Source organism: Phaeodactylum tricornutum, chromosome 8, assembly GCF_000150955.2.
Source record: "Phaeodactylum tricornutum CCAP 1055/1 chromosome 8, whole genome shotgun sequence".
Classification (NCBI taxonomy): Eukaryota; Bacillariophyta; class Bacillariophyceae; order Surirellales; family Neidiaceae; genus Phaeodactylum; species Phaeodactylum tricornutum.
The window spans coordinates 131,828-145,973 of NC_011676.1; the positions used below are offsets into that span (position 1 = coordinate 131,828).

The 14,146-nt window shown below is 49.8% G+C and overlaps 6 protein-coding genes across 6 annotated transcripts; 5 read left to right on the top strand and 1 right to left on the bottom strand.

Annotated features, from left to right (window-relative positions):
• Positions 1-108: 108 nt before the first annotated feature.
• On the top strand, positions 109-991 carry PHATRDRAFT_45750 (predicted protein; the record flags this gene model as incomplete). Its single annotated transcript, XM_002179942.1, has 1 exon — positions 109-991. The coding sequence occupies one exon, from the start codon at positions 109-111 to the stop codon at positions 895-897; it is 789 nt and encodes a 262-aa protein (XP_002179978.1). The 3' UTR covers positions 898-991.
• A 624-nt stretch (positions 992-1,615) lies between these two features.
• PHATRDRAFT_5311 (predicted protein) lies at positions 1,616-2,218 on the top strand (the record flags this gene model as incomplete). Its single annotated transcript, XM_002179943.1, has 1 exon — positions 1,616-2,218. A coding segment is annotated over one exon (603 nt), but the record flags the coding sequence as incomplete, so codon positions are not given.
• Positions 2,219-4,064: 1,846 nt separating this feature from the next.
• Positions 4,065-5,535, top strand: PHATRDRAFT_45751 (predicted protein; the record flags this gene model as incomplete). The annotated part of the gene is made up of 3 exons (XM_002179944.1): positions 4,065-4,161; positions 4,338-4,464; positions 4,598-5,535. The coding sequence occupies exons 1-3, from the start codon at positions 4,066-4,068 to the stop codon at positions 5,533-5,535; spliced, it is 1,161 nt and encodes a 386-aa protein (XP_002179980.1). The 5' UTR covers position 4,065.
• A 364-nt stretch (positions 5,536-5,899) lies between these two features.
• PHATRDRAFT_45752 (predicted protein) lies at positions 5,900-7,213 on the top strand (the record flags this gene model as incomplete). Its single annotated transcript, XM_002179945.1, has 1 exon — positions 5,900-7,213. Exon 1 carries the CDS (start codon positions 6,215-6,217, stop codon positions 7,211-7,213), a length of 999 nt encoding a protein of 332 aa, XP_002179981.1. The 5' UTR covers positions 5,900-6,214.
• A 914-nt stretch (positions 7,214-8,127) lies between these two features.
• PHATRDRAFT_3052 (predicted protein) lies at positions 8,128-9,261 on the bottom strand (the record flags this gene model as incomplete). Its single annotated transcript, XM_002180147.1, has 1 exon — positions 8,128-9,261. A coding segment is annotated over one exon (1,134 nt), but the record flags the coding sequence as incomplete, so codon positions are not given.
• Positions 9,262-10,454: 1,193 nt separating this feature from the next.
• Positions 10,455-13,841, top strand: PHATRDRAFT_20188 (predicted protein; the record flags this gene model as incomplete). Its single annotated transcript, XM_002179946.1, has 4 exons — positions 10,455-10,688; positions 10,758-11,437; positions 11,798-12,517; positions 13,364-13,841. The coding sequence occupies 4 exons, from the start codon at positions 10,455-10,457 to the stop codon at positions 13,809-13,811; spliced, it is 2,082 nt and encodes a 693-aa protein (XP_002179982.1). The 3' UTR covers positions 13,812-13,841.
• Between the last annotated feature and the right edge of the window lie 305 nt (positions 13,842-14,146).

A 14,146-nucleotide genomic window follows, 5' to 3' on the forward strand; every position in this document is an offset into this window, starting at 1 on the left:
GATTGGATAAATCAGACAAGTGCAGCAGAGCATAATTGGATTAGTGTCACTTATGGCAATGGAATATTTGTTGCTGTTGCCCAAGAAGGAAGTGACAGCAACCTAGTAATGACCAGCCCTGATGGCATGAACTGGACAAGCCAGAGAAGTGCTTCACAGGCTGAATGGAGAAGCATTATGTACGGCAATGGCATATTTGTTGCGGTTGCCAATGGTGGCATGGATGACAACCATGTCATGACCAGTCCAAATGGCATCAATTGGACAATGCAGGAAAGTCCTCCTGAGATAGATAACTGGAACAGTGTTACTTTTGGCATGGAGAAGTTTGTTGCAATCGGTGCCAACACTGAAGAAGGAGAAACTGCCATGACTAGCCCCAATGGTATGGACTGGACACTGGCAACTACAACACCTTTGGGTACATGGAGCAGTGTTACCTATGGCAATGGAATTTTTGTTGCAGTTGACCTTTTTGGTATGTCTGGCAATCAGGTCATGACCAGCCCCAATGGCATAAGTTGGACAACGCATGCTTCCCCAGTAGCTGGATGGTTTAGTGTTGCCTATGGCATGGATTTGTTTGTGGCAGTGGCTTATCTGGGTGAAGGTACCAATTTGGTCATGACCAGCCCCAATGGAATGAACTGGACCATTCACCAAAGCGCAACAATTGCTGCATGGACTAGTGTCACCTATGCAGAGGCTGAACAAATCTTTGTGGCAGTGGCTGGTGGTGGTGTGGGCACCAATTTGGTGATGACCAGTCCCAATGGCATGAATTGGACCATTCAAGAAAGTGCAGCAGCTGCACAATGGATTAGTGTTACGTACAGCAATGGAACACTTGTGGCAGTTTCTCTTGATGGCAAAGTCATGACGAGTCAGTCCAGCTAGAGTCAATGGTGTCTGTAAAAGTTTGTGAGCAAATCAAGCAGCAGCAGCAGTTTTAGAGTAAGCATCCATATACCTCCTAGCTAATATTGATTGGAGAAAATCCACAAAGTGAAAGATTTGGCGTACGGGCAAAGAGTGGTGGTTCATTTGTGTGAAAGGTTGGTTGTACAGAGGCGGAAACGGTTCCAACAGTCAACCAATTCTAGTATAGAAGTAGTTTGTTTGGTAGTAGTTTTGGGAATCGCTTTTGTTTGTCACTGGTCTGTCACGAATACACTGTCCATCATTCCAGATTCCTACACGAGAACGAGTACGGCAAGTAGGTAGACAGTAGGACAATTAGGAGTCGTTGCACGAACGGAGAAGATCCTTGCGGATCGTCGCGCTTCCGTCGCTTCGGTACACCGCTCACCATGGCCAACGCTTACTAACGTACACACTCACTGTCAGGTCCTCCGGTCACTCACATACATACACATTCATATATACACACACCCTGTTGCCCTTGCACGCTTTAGAACCCTGACGTTCCCTGCCAGTACGTGCGTATACCATGAAAGGTCATTCCAGTCCCTCGCAAGAATCTCCAACGACTGGAGGCTTTGACTTTGCCCACGTGCACCGCAACGCTGTCTGGACACAGCTCGACGCATCAGCGAGCAGTCAAAACAATAACACCCACAGTGGTACAAACACAAAGACGTCTTCGTCGTACTTGCCTTCGGCCACCAAGACGGGTACAACGATTGTCGGTCTGACGTTTGCGGGCGGTGTCGTCTTGGGCGCGGACACGCGTGCGACGGGCGGGACGGAAGTAGCGGAAAAGAACTGCGAGAAGATCCACTACCTCGCACCGAACATGTACTGCTGTGGCGCGGGAACGGCGGCCGACACGGAAAAGACGACGGCGCTCATTAGTTCGCAGCTCGAACTCTTGCGCATGGACACGCACGCGCCGTCCCGCGTCGTCACGGCCTGTACCCTGCTCAAGCGGATGCTCTTTCGCTACCAGGGACACGTGAGTGCCGCACTCGTGCTCGGGGGAGTCGACGTCCACGGACCGCACGTGTATCAGATATATCCGCACGGGAGTACCAGCAAGTTGCCCTACACGACCATGGGCAGTGGCAGTCTCGCCGCCATGTCCGTCTTTGAAAGTTCCTGGAAGGAAAATATGGAAGAGGCCGATGCCGTGCGACTCGTCCAACGCGCGATTGGTGCGGGGATCTTCAACGACCTCGGGTCCGGGAGTAACTGCGACGTTTGTATCATTCGTCTCGATGGGACGGTCGATTACCGTCGCAACGATATTAAGCCCAACGAGATTGCGCCCTTGCGTGCCGCCATTGCCCACTCGGACCGTTTGCGTATGAAAGTCGGCGTTACTCCCGTATTGTCCACATCCTACGTCCCGCATCCCGGTAGTAGTGGTGATATGGCTGGTAGTACACTGGCGGACGTGACCGTCATGGAAGTGGAAAGTGCTTAACAGTAACAGTAAATTCGACACAAACCATCAAAATAAGGACACAATGACGTTACGTAGCTTGCAATGTTCTTGCTGTCAAGTGACTACGAATGGCTCACAATCCTAAATAGTTTCGGATCGTCCTAGACATTTCCTGGTTGCGAAACACGCAATCACTTGGAGCGTAGTGACGGTGAGACCGAGACAAATCCCTTTCGGAACATCAGAGGATACCGGCACTTTGCCCCTTTCGAACCCTACCCAGGCCATCTGTCTTAATACAACGCAATACCCATTAGCTATATTCTACGCCACCTTGCAGGTAGCCCTTGTCTGGACGGGATGTTGGTGGCATACAGACCGGTAATTGGTCTTGCCCATACAAAGACGATGGATGGCGAATGCCGATTGGTGACCTGATGTGAACTCCTCTGACCTGATCACAGGGCCGTGAACAATGCAACTGGCAGCTAACAGAGAAGAGTCTTTTTGGTTTCTGTTGCTTTCAACACTTTTCCCGGATCGGTCCGAGATTTTCTGACGAGAAAGTCGACGAAGGACGGGCTGGCCTACTCAGACACCGTCGCCCCGCATGCGCAATCCGGCAAAGTAGCGACGTAGTCTTTCGATATCCGAATTAAACCCCTTTTGTTGAGAAGGGTCCTGCTCCCAGGTTTTGATCAGATCCGATTCGTACGTCACGGAATCCAAGGGTTGGAGCCCAAGATTGCTTCGTTTTCCACGTCGACGTCTTCCAGGTTGAACGAGACGCGTCGTTGTATAAAGTCGTACCTGCGAGGGTGATGTGGGACAAGTACAGGACCAAAGGCTTGTACTGGTTGTGGCAGCGACTGCTGGAATGCGTTTCCAACCAAGACGGCACTCGCTGTATGCATCCGTGACAAATGTTTGGCATTTAGTTCAAATAGTTTGAATATATAACAATATACTGGCGCCAAATCAAGCTAATTTTTTCACCTTTTCCCATCCCCTTAGCGTATATTTTCATTCTCAATCTTAAAAAGAGAAAATTCGTTATTTGGGATGAGCATAGGTGATAATGACACTATTTGGGAAAATGAATATTTAATTTTCGCGGGAAATACTGCTTTAAGTAACCTATTTCATTAGACGTTTTTCCATAATCTGTGGTTAACCATGAAGATTACTTACAGCAGTTGCAATCTATGAGAAATCAATTTTTTCCCGATGCTACTCTTTCTGCTGATGTATTTAAGCATCCTCTAGGAAAAGCATGACGATGACCACGAAAAATAAAGATACTTAGTATTGGCTCCCATTTTTCCCCGTAGAGTATAATTTTTACCCCTGCTCATCCTAAATAGCGAATTCCATTTTTAAAATCCTTCTAATATGGAACATCGCTCCGTCACATTTTCTAAAGCAACTGTTTGAAATTTGTTGTGTTTAAAGTAAATGGGACGATGTCATTTTGATTGTATTTACGTGATCAAAAATGCGTTCCAAAAATTTAATAACATGCGAATGCTACCTACCTATTGGTCTACGATTCCCATGTATCTATAGTCTCAGAAATTCGAAATTTCCAGACACTTACAGTTAATTTGATTCTTACTGTACGCTTCCTAATGAGCTTGCCGGGTATCGCCGATTGAAACGGTCCTTCGTGGCACATGCCGTGATCATGCGGATCTATCACAATAGCTCACACTGCCAAAATGGAGCTCTTTGGTTATTCATTGCAGTCAATCCGAGTCTTCATGGCCCTTGCGTGTTTGGTCGACTTGGTGTTCCGAGTAGCCAATGGACAACATGTAGAGCAGCAATCCACTAGAATGCTTGGTAGTCCTTATCTTTTCTCCAATCAAATGTCGAGGAGGAATGGAAAGAAGAAATTGAGGCGAGTCAACAAGAAAATGATGCTCCGGCCGCGAAAACAAATGCGGAAGAGACAGAATATGGTGCAACCACTAACCTTGGCCCCATCTAGTCAGCCTTTATCGGTTCCAAATCCGACAGTGTCAAAGATACCTTCCCCGCCGGCGATGCCCTCGTTGACGCCATCCTCAATGCCACTGCTGATTCCTTCGACACTGCCTTAATTCTTGCCTTCCCTAGTGCCCTCATTGATGACTTCGTTGGAGCCGTCAATATCACAAATGCCGTCAACAATGCCTTCCTTGGCGCCTTCTTCCATGCCTTCGGAGATGCCATCGTATATGCCTTCATTGAAACCCTCAGTATCAACAGGGCCTTCGCTGGAGCCGTCAGCAGCACCAATACCACTGGGGGTGGATTGGATAAACCAGACAAGCGCAGCAGATCATCAGTGGAGTGCTGTCACGTATGGCAACGGAATGTTTGTAGCAGTGGCATTTGGAGGCAGCGACAGTAACCTTGTAATGACCAGCCCTAATGGCAGGAACTGGACAAGCCAGAGAAGTGCATCAGAAGCTAGTTGGTCCAGCATTACATACGGTAATGGCATATTTGTTGCGGTTGCCAATGCTGGCAGTGATCCTATCCGTGTCATGACCAGTCCAAATGGCATCAATTGGACAATGCAGGAAAGTCCTCCTGAACAAGACAACTGGAGAAGTGTAACGTACGGCATGGATATGTTTGTTGCACTTGGTGCAGAAGAAAATGGAGATGTCAGCAAGAAGCTTGCCATGACTAGCCCAAATGGTATGAATTGGACACTCCAGACAACAGATCCTTTGGGGTTTTGGAACAGTGTTATATACGGCGATGGAACCTTTGTTGCGGTTGAGTTTTCTGGTGGGGTTGACAACCAGGTCATGACCAGCCCCAATGGAATGAATTGGACAACTCATCCTGCCCCAGCAGCTCAATGGATTAGTCTGACGTATGCCATGGATATATTTCTGGCAGTGGCTATATTCAGCTCTGACACTGAGCAGGTCATGACCAGCCCCAACGGGATAAACTGGACCATCCATCAAAGCGCTAAAGATGCTTGGTGGAGTAGCATTACCTATGCAGAGGCTGAAAATGTCTTTGCTGCAGTGGCCCGATCTGGTGAGGTCATGACCAGTCCCAATGGTAGGAATTGGACTATCCAAGAAAGTGGAGCAGCTGCACCATGGAGCAGTGTCACCTATGGCAATGGAACATTTGTGGCAGTCTCTTACAATGGTGAAGTCATGACAAGTCAGACTGGCTAGAAATCTCCAGGTTTGTATAAAAAGGTGCAGTGAGGTAGAACAACTTACAGTTAGTACACTTGTTTTGAACAGTAAAAAGTAGTTGCGGTAGCATCTCTTGAAACAAATTGTAAATATGTGTGTAGGCTTGCTCTTTTTAGTTCCTTTGTCACAATCACATTACAACCGAGAAGGATGCTCTGGATTCTACTACCACTAATTTAATACAACTGGAAGGAGGCAGATTTTCGGAAAGAGACAATGTCGGCTATTCGTGTCAACGTGGAACCCTATCAAGGATATAGGGCGGTTGTGTTGGACAGGACCCCGGAATTCTAATAACGCAAGTACAAGCAATCGAAGGCACTTTTTCACACATCAAACCAACACCTCGTCCGTCTCCCCCATGGCCAGAAACCTCTGCCTGGTGTCTTGTCTACTCGACAATTGAAAGTCAGCAAGACTCACTGTAAAGAGGTGGGTCACGGTCCAAGCAATCCACGGGTACCAAGCTGTGGGACGCGAGATCCTGCGAAACGCTGGAAGCTGTCGGTTGTAAACCGGGATACACACCCACGCGATATCCAAGGGACCTTGTGTTTGGCGATCGAGACGAAGGCGCCTTGGAACATTCGCCGGACGTGACGCTTTCTCCGCTACGGTGGTGACACAGAGACACACACATTCTTGTCGAGTAGGAATGCGTGCCTTTCATCCTCACGGTACTATGTTGTCATCGTCCTCTCCACCGGAGCGCGGGACGACGGGGACGCCGGACACGTCTATCGCCCCGACTTCCTGGAATCGGGCGGGCTCGAAGCGCCCTATCCAAAGCCGATCCTCCAACGATTCCGGGGATTACAGTTCTTTGGATTGTGCCACTTTACACCACAGCTTGAAACGCGTCAAACTCAGTTCCTCCCCGGGTGAGTTGTGTCTAAATCGTGATCTGCTCCATTTGGTCCGACACGAAGGGTGGAGAGTCGCGAGCGTTTTCCCGCATGTTTACAACGATTCCCAACAACAACAACAACAACAACAACAACAACAACAACAACACGACGCTGACAACGATGATCGATGGATATCTCCGTGCCATACGCAACTCTTGACACGTCAGGATCCCTTGCGTTTGGAATGGCGAACCCAACACGTCCTCGTTGTACTGCAAATTCCCAGACTGTATCCTCATCGACCCCCCACAGTCCGCATTGTCCCCGGTGCCGATTCACCATCCCTTAACTGGCCACGGGACATTGTTTGGGACGCGTCCGGTGTACCCCTGGACGTACATGAATCGACCGCTGGTGCACCGTTGTTCGCCCGGGAATCATCATCATCGGCTACTTTGCGTTTGGAATGGTCCCCCATTCAACGATTGACGGACGTTATGCGAACACTGCAACAAACACTTTGTTGGGGAGAGAATACACAGTCACCGGGTCAACAACATCAAGATAAAATCGATAAGGAGCGGAACGATAGGAGGAACTTCAACGTTAATAACGAGGGATCGGCAAAGCACCCTGGAGGTAACCCTTATCACAATGACGACATGGTGATGGATCCACCCGAAGCTCACACGCACCGGCGTCGTTCCCCCGCGACTCTCCCTTCGACCACCAATTCCGATACTTGGTTGCCACCAAATCGCTTCGATTGGGGCTTTGATCGACTTTACAAAATGGATCAAGACTAACTGTCGACGAAAAGGAGAGAGATGAAGTTCGCCTGGAAGTTCAGCCATTATGGGCGTAAAGGTGTCACTACAGAGGCGATCACCGGAATAGTGCGTTGCATTCGCTTCAATTGCTTGCCCTTTGTCGAACAAAGAAAGTAGTATTTCCACTGTTGGTACGGTACTACTAACTGGTCCAGAAGCAGTCAATGGTGATTCTCTGCCTATTGTCTTAGTTTGGGGTGCCACAAGCAATGTCAAGGCCATATGGACATGGATATGTCTGTTCGTCTTCGTTCTTGCAATTATAACCGAGCGCAAGTCCGTAATTTGCTTCCAGAAGCTTTTAAAGTATTTTGCTATACGGTGGTCGTGTGTAATACATCGGTAAAATATATAGGGCATACGGGTCTTTATCATCACTGCTGTAGGTAACGTGCCATAAATTTAAACTCACTTGCACCCGAGTGCTGCGGAACCAAAAAGGCGTCTACTACAAGCCAGAAATAGGTAGACTATGACAGATTTACACAAACATTCTGTGCATTCCGACGATACTGTAACCAAAGGAGCGCCGGGTTGAGTCACGCAAGTCTTTGTATCGTTTTCACGTCTTATGTCTTCTTCTCTTCGGCAATGTCTTACGCCGACAATCCTTTCGCAGCATCCTCTCGCTATTCCAACTCGTCGAGCTTAATCGTAGTCCCCTGTACGAGTGCAATTATCCGTGCTGCTTCTTGCTCATCCGCGTCACTGGAAAAGGTGGGATCATCCCACTCATCACTTTCAAAATCGACGGAATTAGAGTGTAGCACAAAATTGTGGGCCGCGTCGTCGTCGACTGTGGCGTCGTCTTCGTACACGCCGACTATCCTAGAAGCGGAATTGATACTGGGAATGAAGGACTGCAGCTCGTGTGCTTCCTTTTTCTGAATTTTGGAAGTCAATTGGCCACAACCGGCGTCGATATCAATGCCACGTCGAACTCGGGGTGTGCAGGCAATCCCGTGTTCCTCCAATGTTTTGACAAACACATTGACGTTTTGTCGCTGCGTGGGAGTACCTTCAAAGCCACCGGTAGGATTCAAAGGGATAACGTTGACGTGGACCATGTCCCGGCGCAGTCCGTATCGTTGAACCAAGGAGGCCAGTGTCCGGGCCGAGTCGGCATTATCGTTTTCACCCTGAATCAACGCCCACTCGAGGGTGATTCGACGTCCGGTTGTTTCAATATAGTCGCGGAGCGCTGGCATCAGTTCATCCAGACCCCCGTACCGACGATTGGCCGGTAGCAAATCTGATCGTTCCTTATCCGATGCGCAGTGCAAGGATACGGCCAGTCGAATGGGAGGCATGTCGGGATCCGTGGTTAGTTTCACAATGTTCGGTACAATACCGACGGTCGAAACGGTAATTTTCCGGGCACCAATGCCCAAATCGTTCGTTATACGATTGACGGCCTTCACGACGTTACGGTAATTTGCCAAGGGTTCGCCCATACCCATGAATACAACGTTGCTCAAACGCGTTGCTCGGCCGTGTTGAATTTCCTGCCCACCCGCGTCAATATACTGTTGCTGGTCCTTTTGTTGTTGCAGTTCGTTGGCAAAAATGGCCACTTGTTCAAAAATTTCGTCGGCGGTTAGTTGCCGGGCAAAGCCCATTTGTCCAGTGGCACAAAAGACGCAACCCTGCGCACAGCCAGCTTGTGAGCTGATACAGGCCGTATACCGCCCGTCCTTGTAGGGCATGAGCACGGATTCAATCATTTGTCCGTCCGCACAGCGGTAGGCGCGTTTGATGGTGCCGTCTTTGGAGACCATTTCCGCCGCGATTTCCAACGAACGGGGTTTGGAAAATTCGGAAAGTTGCGCGCGGAGTGTTTTGGGCAGGTTCGTCATGAGTGCAACGTCGGTGACCCCTTGTTGGCGAATCCAGTTGTAGACTTGCTGGGCGCGGTACTTGGGATGCCCCCAAGCCACCATTAGAATTTCTAGTTCGGCTTGTGTGACGGTCGACAGATTCAGCACACGATTGCTCGTACTCGCTAGGCTTGTAGTACTCTCGGTAGCACTCGGTACGGTAGTTTGTCCACCAACAAGGTGGGTATTCGTTGCGTCCAGTGTCGCTCGTGTCGTCGCGAAACGACGAGTGTGCGTGGCCGACGACGGTCTCTTTCGGCATGTGGACGATTCGGGACACGTCGGTAGGGTACAAGGCCAGAACCTATTCGAACGACTACCGATAGTCGAGTGGAACGAATCCGTGACGGTAGAAGTAACCGCGACCACGGTTCGTTTCGAATGTGCCGCAACGTGCGAAAAAGCCAAAGCTCCCAGTCGCCCTCCTCCCACAGAAACGTGTGACAAAACAACCATGGTAACTGCCCACGACGGTGGTATTGTACGCATGTTCCGTTGCTTGCGCAAAACACGGCACTTTCGACCTTTTGGGGCGTGGGTACACTCGTTTCGGACACTACTAAAGGGCCAAAAGATGTGCGTGTGGGTAGATTGTTCGTTGGTTTGTTCGGGAGTAAGGGTTCATTCACATCAACGGGTTGGTTGGTGTCCCCGGCACGTCGTGATGGCATGGCAACTGCTCTCACCGTCAATTGTCGTATGATCCATCCGTGAGCAAGCGACAGGTAGAGATTACGGTTCGTCCCGGCTTCCCCTTCCGACCTACGCCGGTAGGACCGTTTTCGACGAAATGGAATGGATTGGTCACTCTCACTTATACCAATCACAGTCCATGCAAAATATAGGAAGTCAATTCTATAGAGCCAATCGAGTGCTCACAATTAACTGCAAAATACAGTACGACAATATTCCCGTTAATAGTAAAACAACCTCTCAGCCTTGTCGTCTGTCTACACATCCGTCCAAGTGATCTCGTTCAGTCCCGGAATCGAGGCTTTCCCGTATGCAGTGCAGAGCCGACCAGGAAAGACCATTGGAAGACAGGAAATTGTGTTTGTGCGAACGGTCGACCGAGACGTGATTTGTACAAAATCACGTCTGGACGCCTTTTTTTCGTTCCATTCCACGAAAGAAGCTCTGCCGTGCTTGCGTATTGCCTTCGCTCTCAGTGCAGCCGTCTCTTCATCCTCACTGGAGACTCCGCGAGAGGCCGTTGCTTGCACGGGGCGAAGAACTGTGCACCTCATTATTCTCGCGTCGTTTCCGCTCTCCCAATTCTTGGTCGTCCCCTTCCTCCATAAAGCTCACTACCACTCGGTAAAGGTTTGGTGGATGCAACCATGAGTGCTACGAACAGATCCTCTTCGTCGGTGTTTCTGCCGCCGTCCCAAACGCGCTTGGTCACGATTGCCGCGCACGTGGATCACGGCAAAACAACCTTGGCGGACAATCTTATCGAGGCCAACGGGCTTATTTCGGAACGTCTCGCCGGGACTCTCCGCTACCTCGACTCGGATCCGGAAGAACAACGCCGTGGCATTACTATGCGCAGCTCCGCGATTGGGCTCCAGCACGTGTACCAGAAACACCACAAACCGAACCACACGGGCGGCGATCACACTCCAGCCAACCAAGGCCAAAAGCACGTGATTCATCTCTACGATTCTCCCGGACACACGGATTTTTCTCGCGAAGTATCGTCCGCCATGTCCTGCTGCGATACGGCCTTGCTCGTCGTGGATGCCGTCGAGGGTATGGGACCCCGTACACATCAAGTCTTTCGGGAAGCCTACGCGCAACAGCTGGTTCCCATTCTCGTGCTCAATAAAATCGATCGATTGTGTTTGGATCTGCGCCTCACACCCACCGAGGCGTATCTGCGTTTGCGGAATCTACTCGAAACGGTCAACGCCGCCGCTTCCACCTTGTTGACCAGCTCGCGGCACGCGGACCACGCGTCAGGAAGCAATGGCGATCCGTCAACCGAGATAACCACGGAATTGGAAACACAGTGGACGTTTGATCCGGCCCGTAATAACGTGGTGTTTGCGTCCGCCCTGTTTGGATTTGGATTTACGGCACAAAATTTGGCGAGAGCCTTGTATCAGACCAAGGCTATTCCATCGTCCCTTAAACCACCCGTATTTCGTTCCCTGGTTTTTGCCGACGCCAAACTCAAAGGTGATAAGGTACTGAAGTGGAAGGCACGGGACCAGACAGACGATGCTCCCATTTTTGCCATCTATGGTTTGCAGCCACTGTGGGATGTTTTGGAAGGCGTTGCGACGGCGGCCGCGGCAGCGGGACTCGGATCGTCACAACTGTTTCACCATGGAAGCTCCAACACGGTAGATCATCACCACAATGGCACCCCGCCTTCGGTACCAACAACGACTACTGTGGACGTGAAAATTAAAGCCGACACGACTGGTATGAATCAAACTCTACGAGCCCTGAGTATCGGACCGACCGGCAGCGATGTACCGTCAACCGTAGAAGCATTGCAGACAATCTTGACCCGGACGGGTGCCAATACGGAAGAAGCCATTGTGCGATCCCTGTTACGGCGCTTTCGACCTCTCTCACGGACATTGTTAGACGTCCTTGTCGAATACGCTCCGTCGCCAATCCAGGCTGCAGCGTCGATGCGACATCGGGCTCTGAGTTTACAAATGCCTGAGAGAACGGCAATTACAAATGCTGCTCAGGAGGAATATTCTCGAATTGCGGAGGCGGTTCAAAATTGCAGCGTTGCTCCGAACGCCCCCACCGTAGCGCATGTGTACAAGTTTATGGCCGCGGAACGTTCCCAAATTCGGGATCCATGTTTGCCTACGAATCTGGAGAGTCATGATGAGGACCACACAAGCTTGATTCTGGGCGTAGCAAGGGTGTTGAGTGGGAGCTTGAAAACGGGAAAGTCTTACTACGCAATGGGCCCAAAGCATTTGCACACCGACTCCAATATTGTACCAAAACGAGCTATACGGCTGTACTTACTCATGGGTAGTTCGTTTGTACTCGTGGACGAGGTACCGGCTGGACATTTGTGTGGGGTCTACAATTTGGAAGACACGCAGCTTAAAACAATCACGCTATCTGACTCGCCCCACGGCATGCCTCTGACTGCCATGGAACAGGGTATCCGACCCCTCGTGAAGGTCAACGTGGAAGCACAGGAAGCTTCTGATACCATTGCCTTAGAACGCGGATTACGAAAACTGGCCTTGGCTGATGCGGCCGTTGAAGTCACAGCGACGGCCAAAGGAGAACGGCTTTTGGCTTGTTTAGGAGAAATTCATTTGGAACAATCTATTCTGGATCTTCGGAATGTTTATTGCGGTAGAGAAATAAAATTGCGCATTTCTGATCCCATTGTAGACTTTGGCGAAACCACCGACTGGTTTGAACACGAAATCGACTACGCCACATTTTGGGAGGACCCAGCTCCGAGGCTGCGACAAGTCTCGATTCCACCATACAATGAGGAATATGGCATATCCCTTAGCAGACATGGTAGGATGAGATCGTTGGTATCGGGCCGCTCAGCTGCGATTCATGTACGTGTAGTACCCTTGGCTTCGTCGATCTATCAATCTCTTTCGGACGACAAGGTCGTGGAGAACACAGAAGAAGATCTGCTGAACCTGGCCAAAGCACTCGGATATCACTGTCTAAATGCGGATGATGTACTGGAGACACTCAAGAGCGCGTTGTGCTCTTTGGGTACGAATGGAAATGCACTTATACTAGGACCAGGATTGTGCAATGAATCCTGTGTGGTCGGTGTCGTTTCGGACACCGGCGAGGTTCACCTCCCATCAATAGCAGCGGAAAAATCGGGAAATTCTGACATCGCTCCGGTGGAGCCGGAATCCACTTCGGCCGATGTCTGGGACAAAGACGGAGTGGGAATGAAAGAGTTTCGATCCATGCTAAGAAAGCTTCGAACTGTTGGAGATCAGAATGGACACTCAAATCTAGAAATGTCAGAAGTGGATGTTGCTGCACGAAAAATATGGAGCGAAGATATGCGCGGATCAATGGTAGCTGGGTTTCAACTTGCGGTTCGGGCCGGTCCAATTTGCGAAGAGCCCGTCCGAAATGTATTAGTGGTCTTAGAGGGTGCCGAAGTTGGACTAGCTAGGCGGGGAGATTCTTACGAAGCTGCAAAATCACTATCTGGAGGAATGCTGGTAGCCGCTCTTCGTTCAGGTATTCGTTGTGCGCTCTTAAGCAGACCCGCTAGGTTAATGGAAGGCCACTTGAGACTTACGCTCCACTCATCCATGGCTGGACTCGGTCCTCTATATTCGGTACTTAACAAGCGTCGCGGCAAAGTCCTAGATGATTCCATGGTTGATGGTGCTGACTTGCTCATGATCACTGCGCTTATTCCTCAAGCGGAAGCATTTGGACTCGCACCGGAACTTTACAGCAATACCAGTGGGGAGGTCACCGCGCCAGAACTAAATTTTAGCCACTGGGATCGACTTGACGTGGACCCGTTTTGGATCCCAACAAGTTTAGAGGAACGGGAGGATTTTGGCGAGTTACAGATGGCTGGAGATATGTCTACTGGTCTGGACAATACCGCTCTCAAATATATTCGCAAAGTTCGAGAACAAAAAGGCCTGACTACTGACTCGGCCCGTACAGTTTTAAATGCCGAAAAGCAGCGAACACTTAAGCGATAGAAATAATGAAAGGAGTACGTAACTTGTAACATGTCATCTATCAACTAATATTCAGAGTCAGAAAATTGCGGCAACAACAACAGCAAGAAAAACAAGGTTCGAAACCCCTGGGCCAAAAGAGAATGAATTCCACGATTCCCATTCTTGGCTGACTGTGAGATGCATGAGCGAGGGCTGACTCAGAGCAAACGATGTCTTTTGCGATTCGCTCGGCTTCGTTTGATCCGCGAACCAAGCTGACTGTGAGTTTGTGAGTTGAACGGTCCATTGATTATCAGAATTTTCTTTCGTACTCATTGTGTATAAGTCTGCCTATGGTGTCGATGCCATTGACA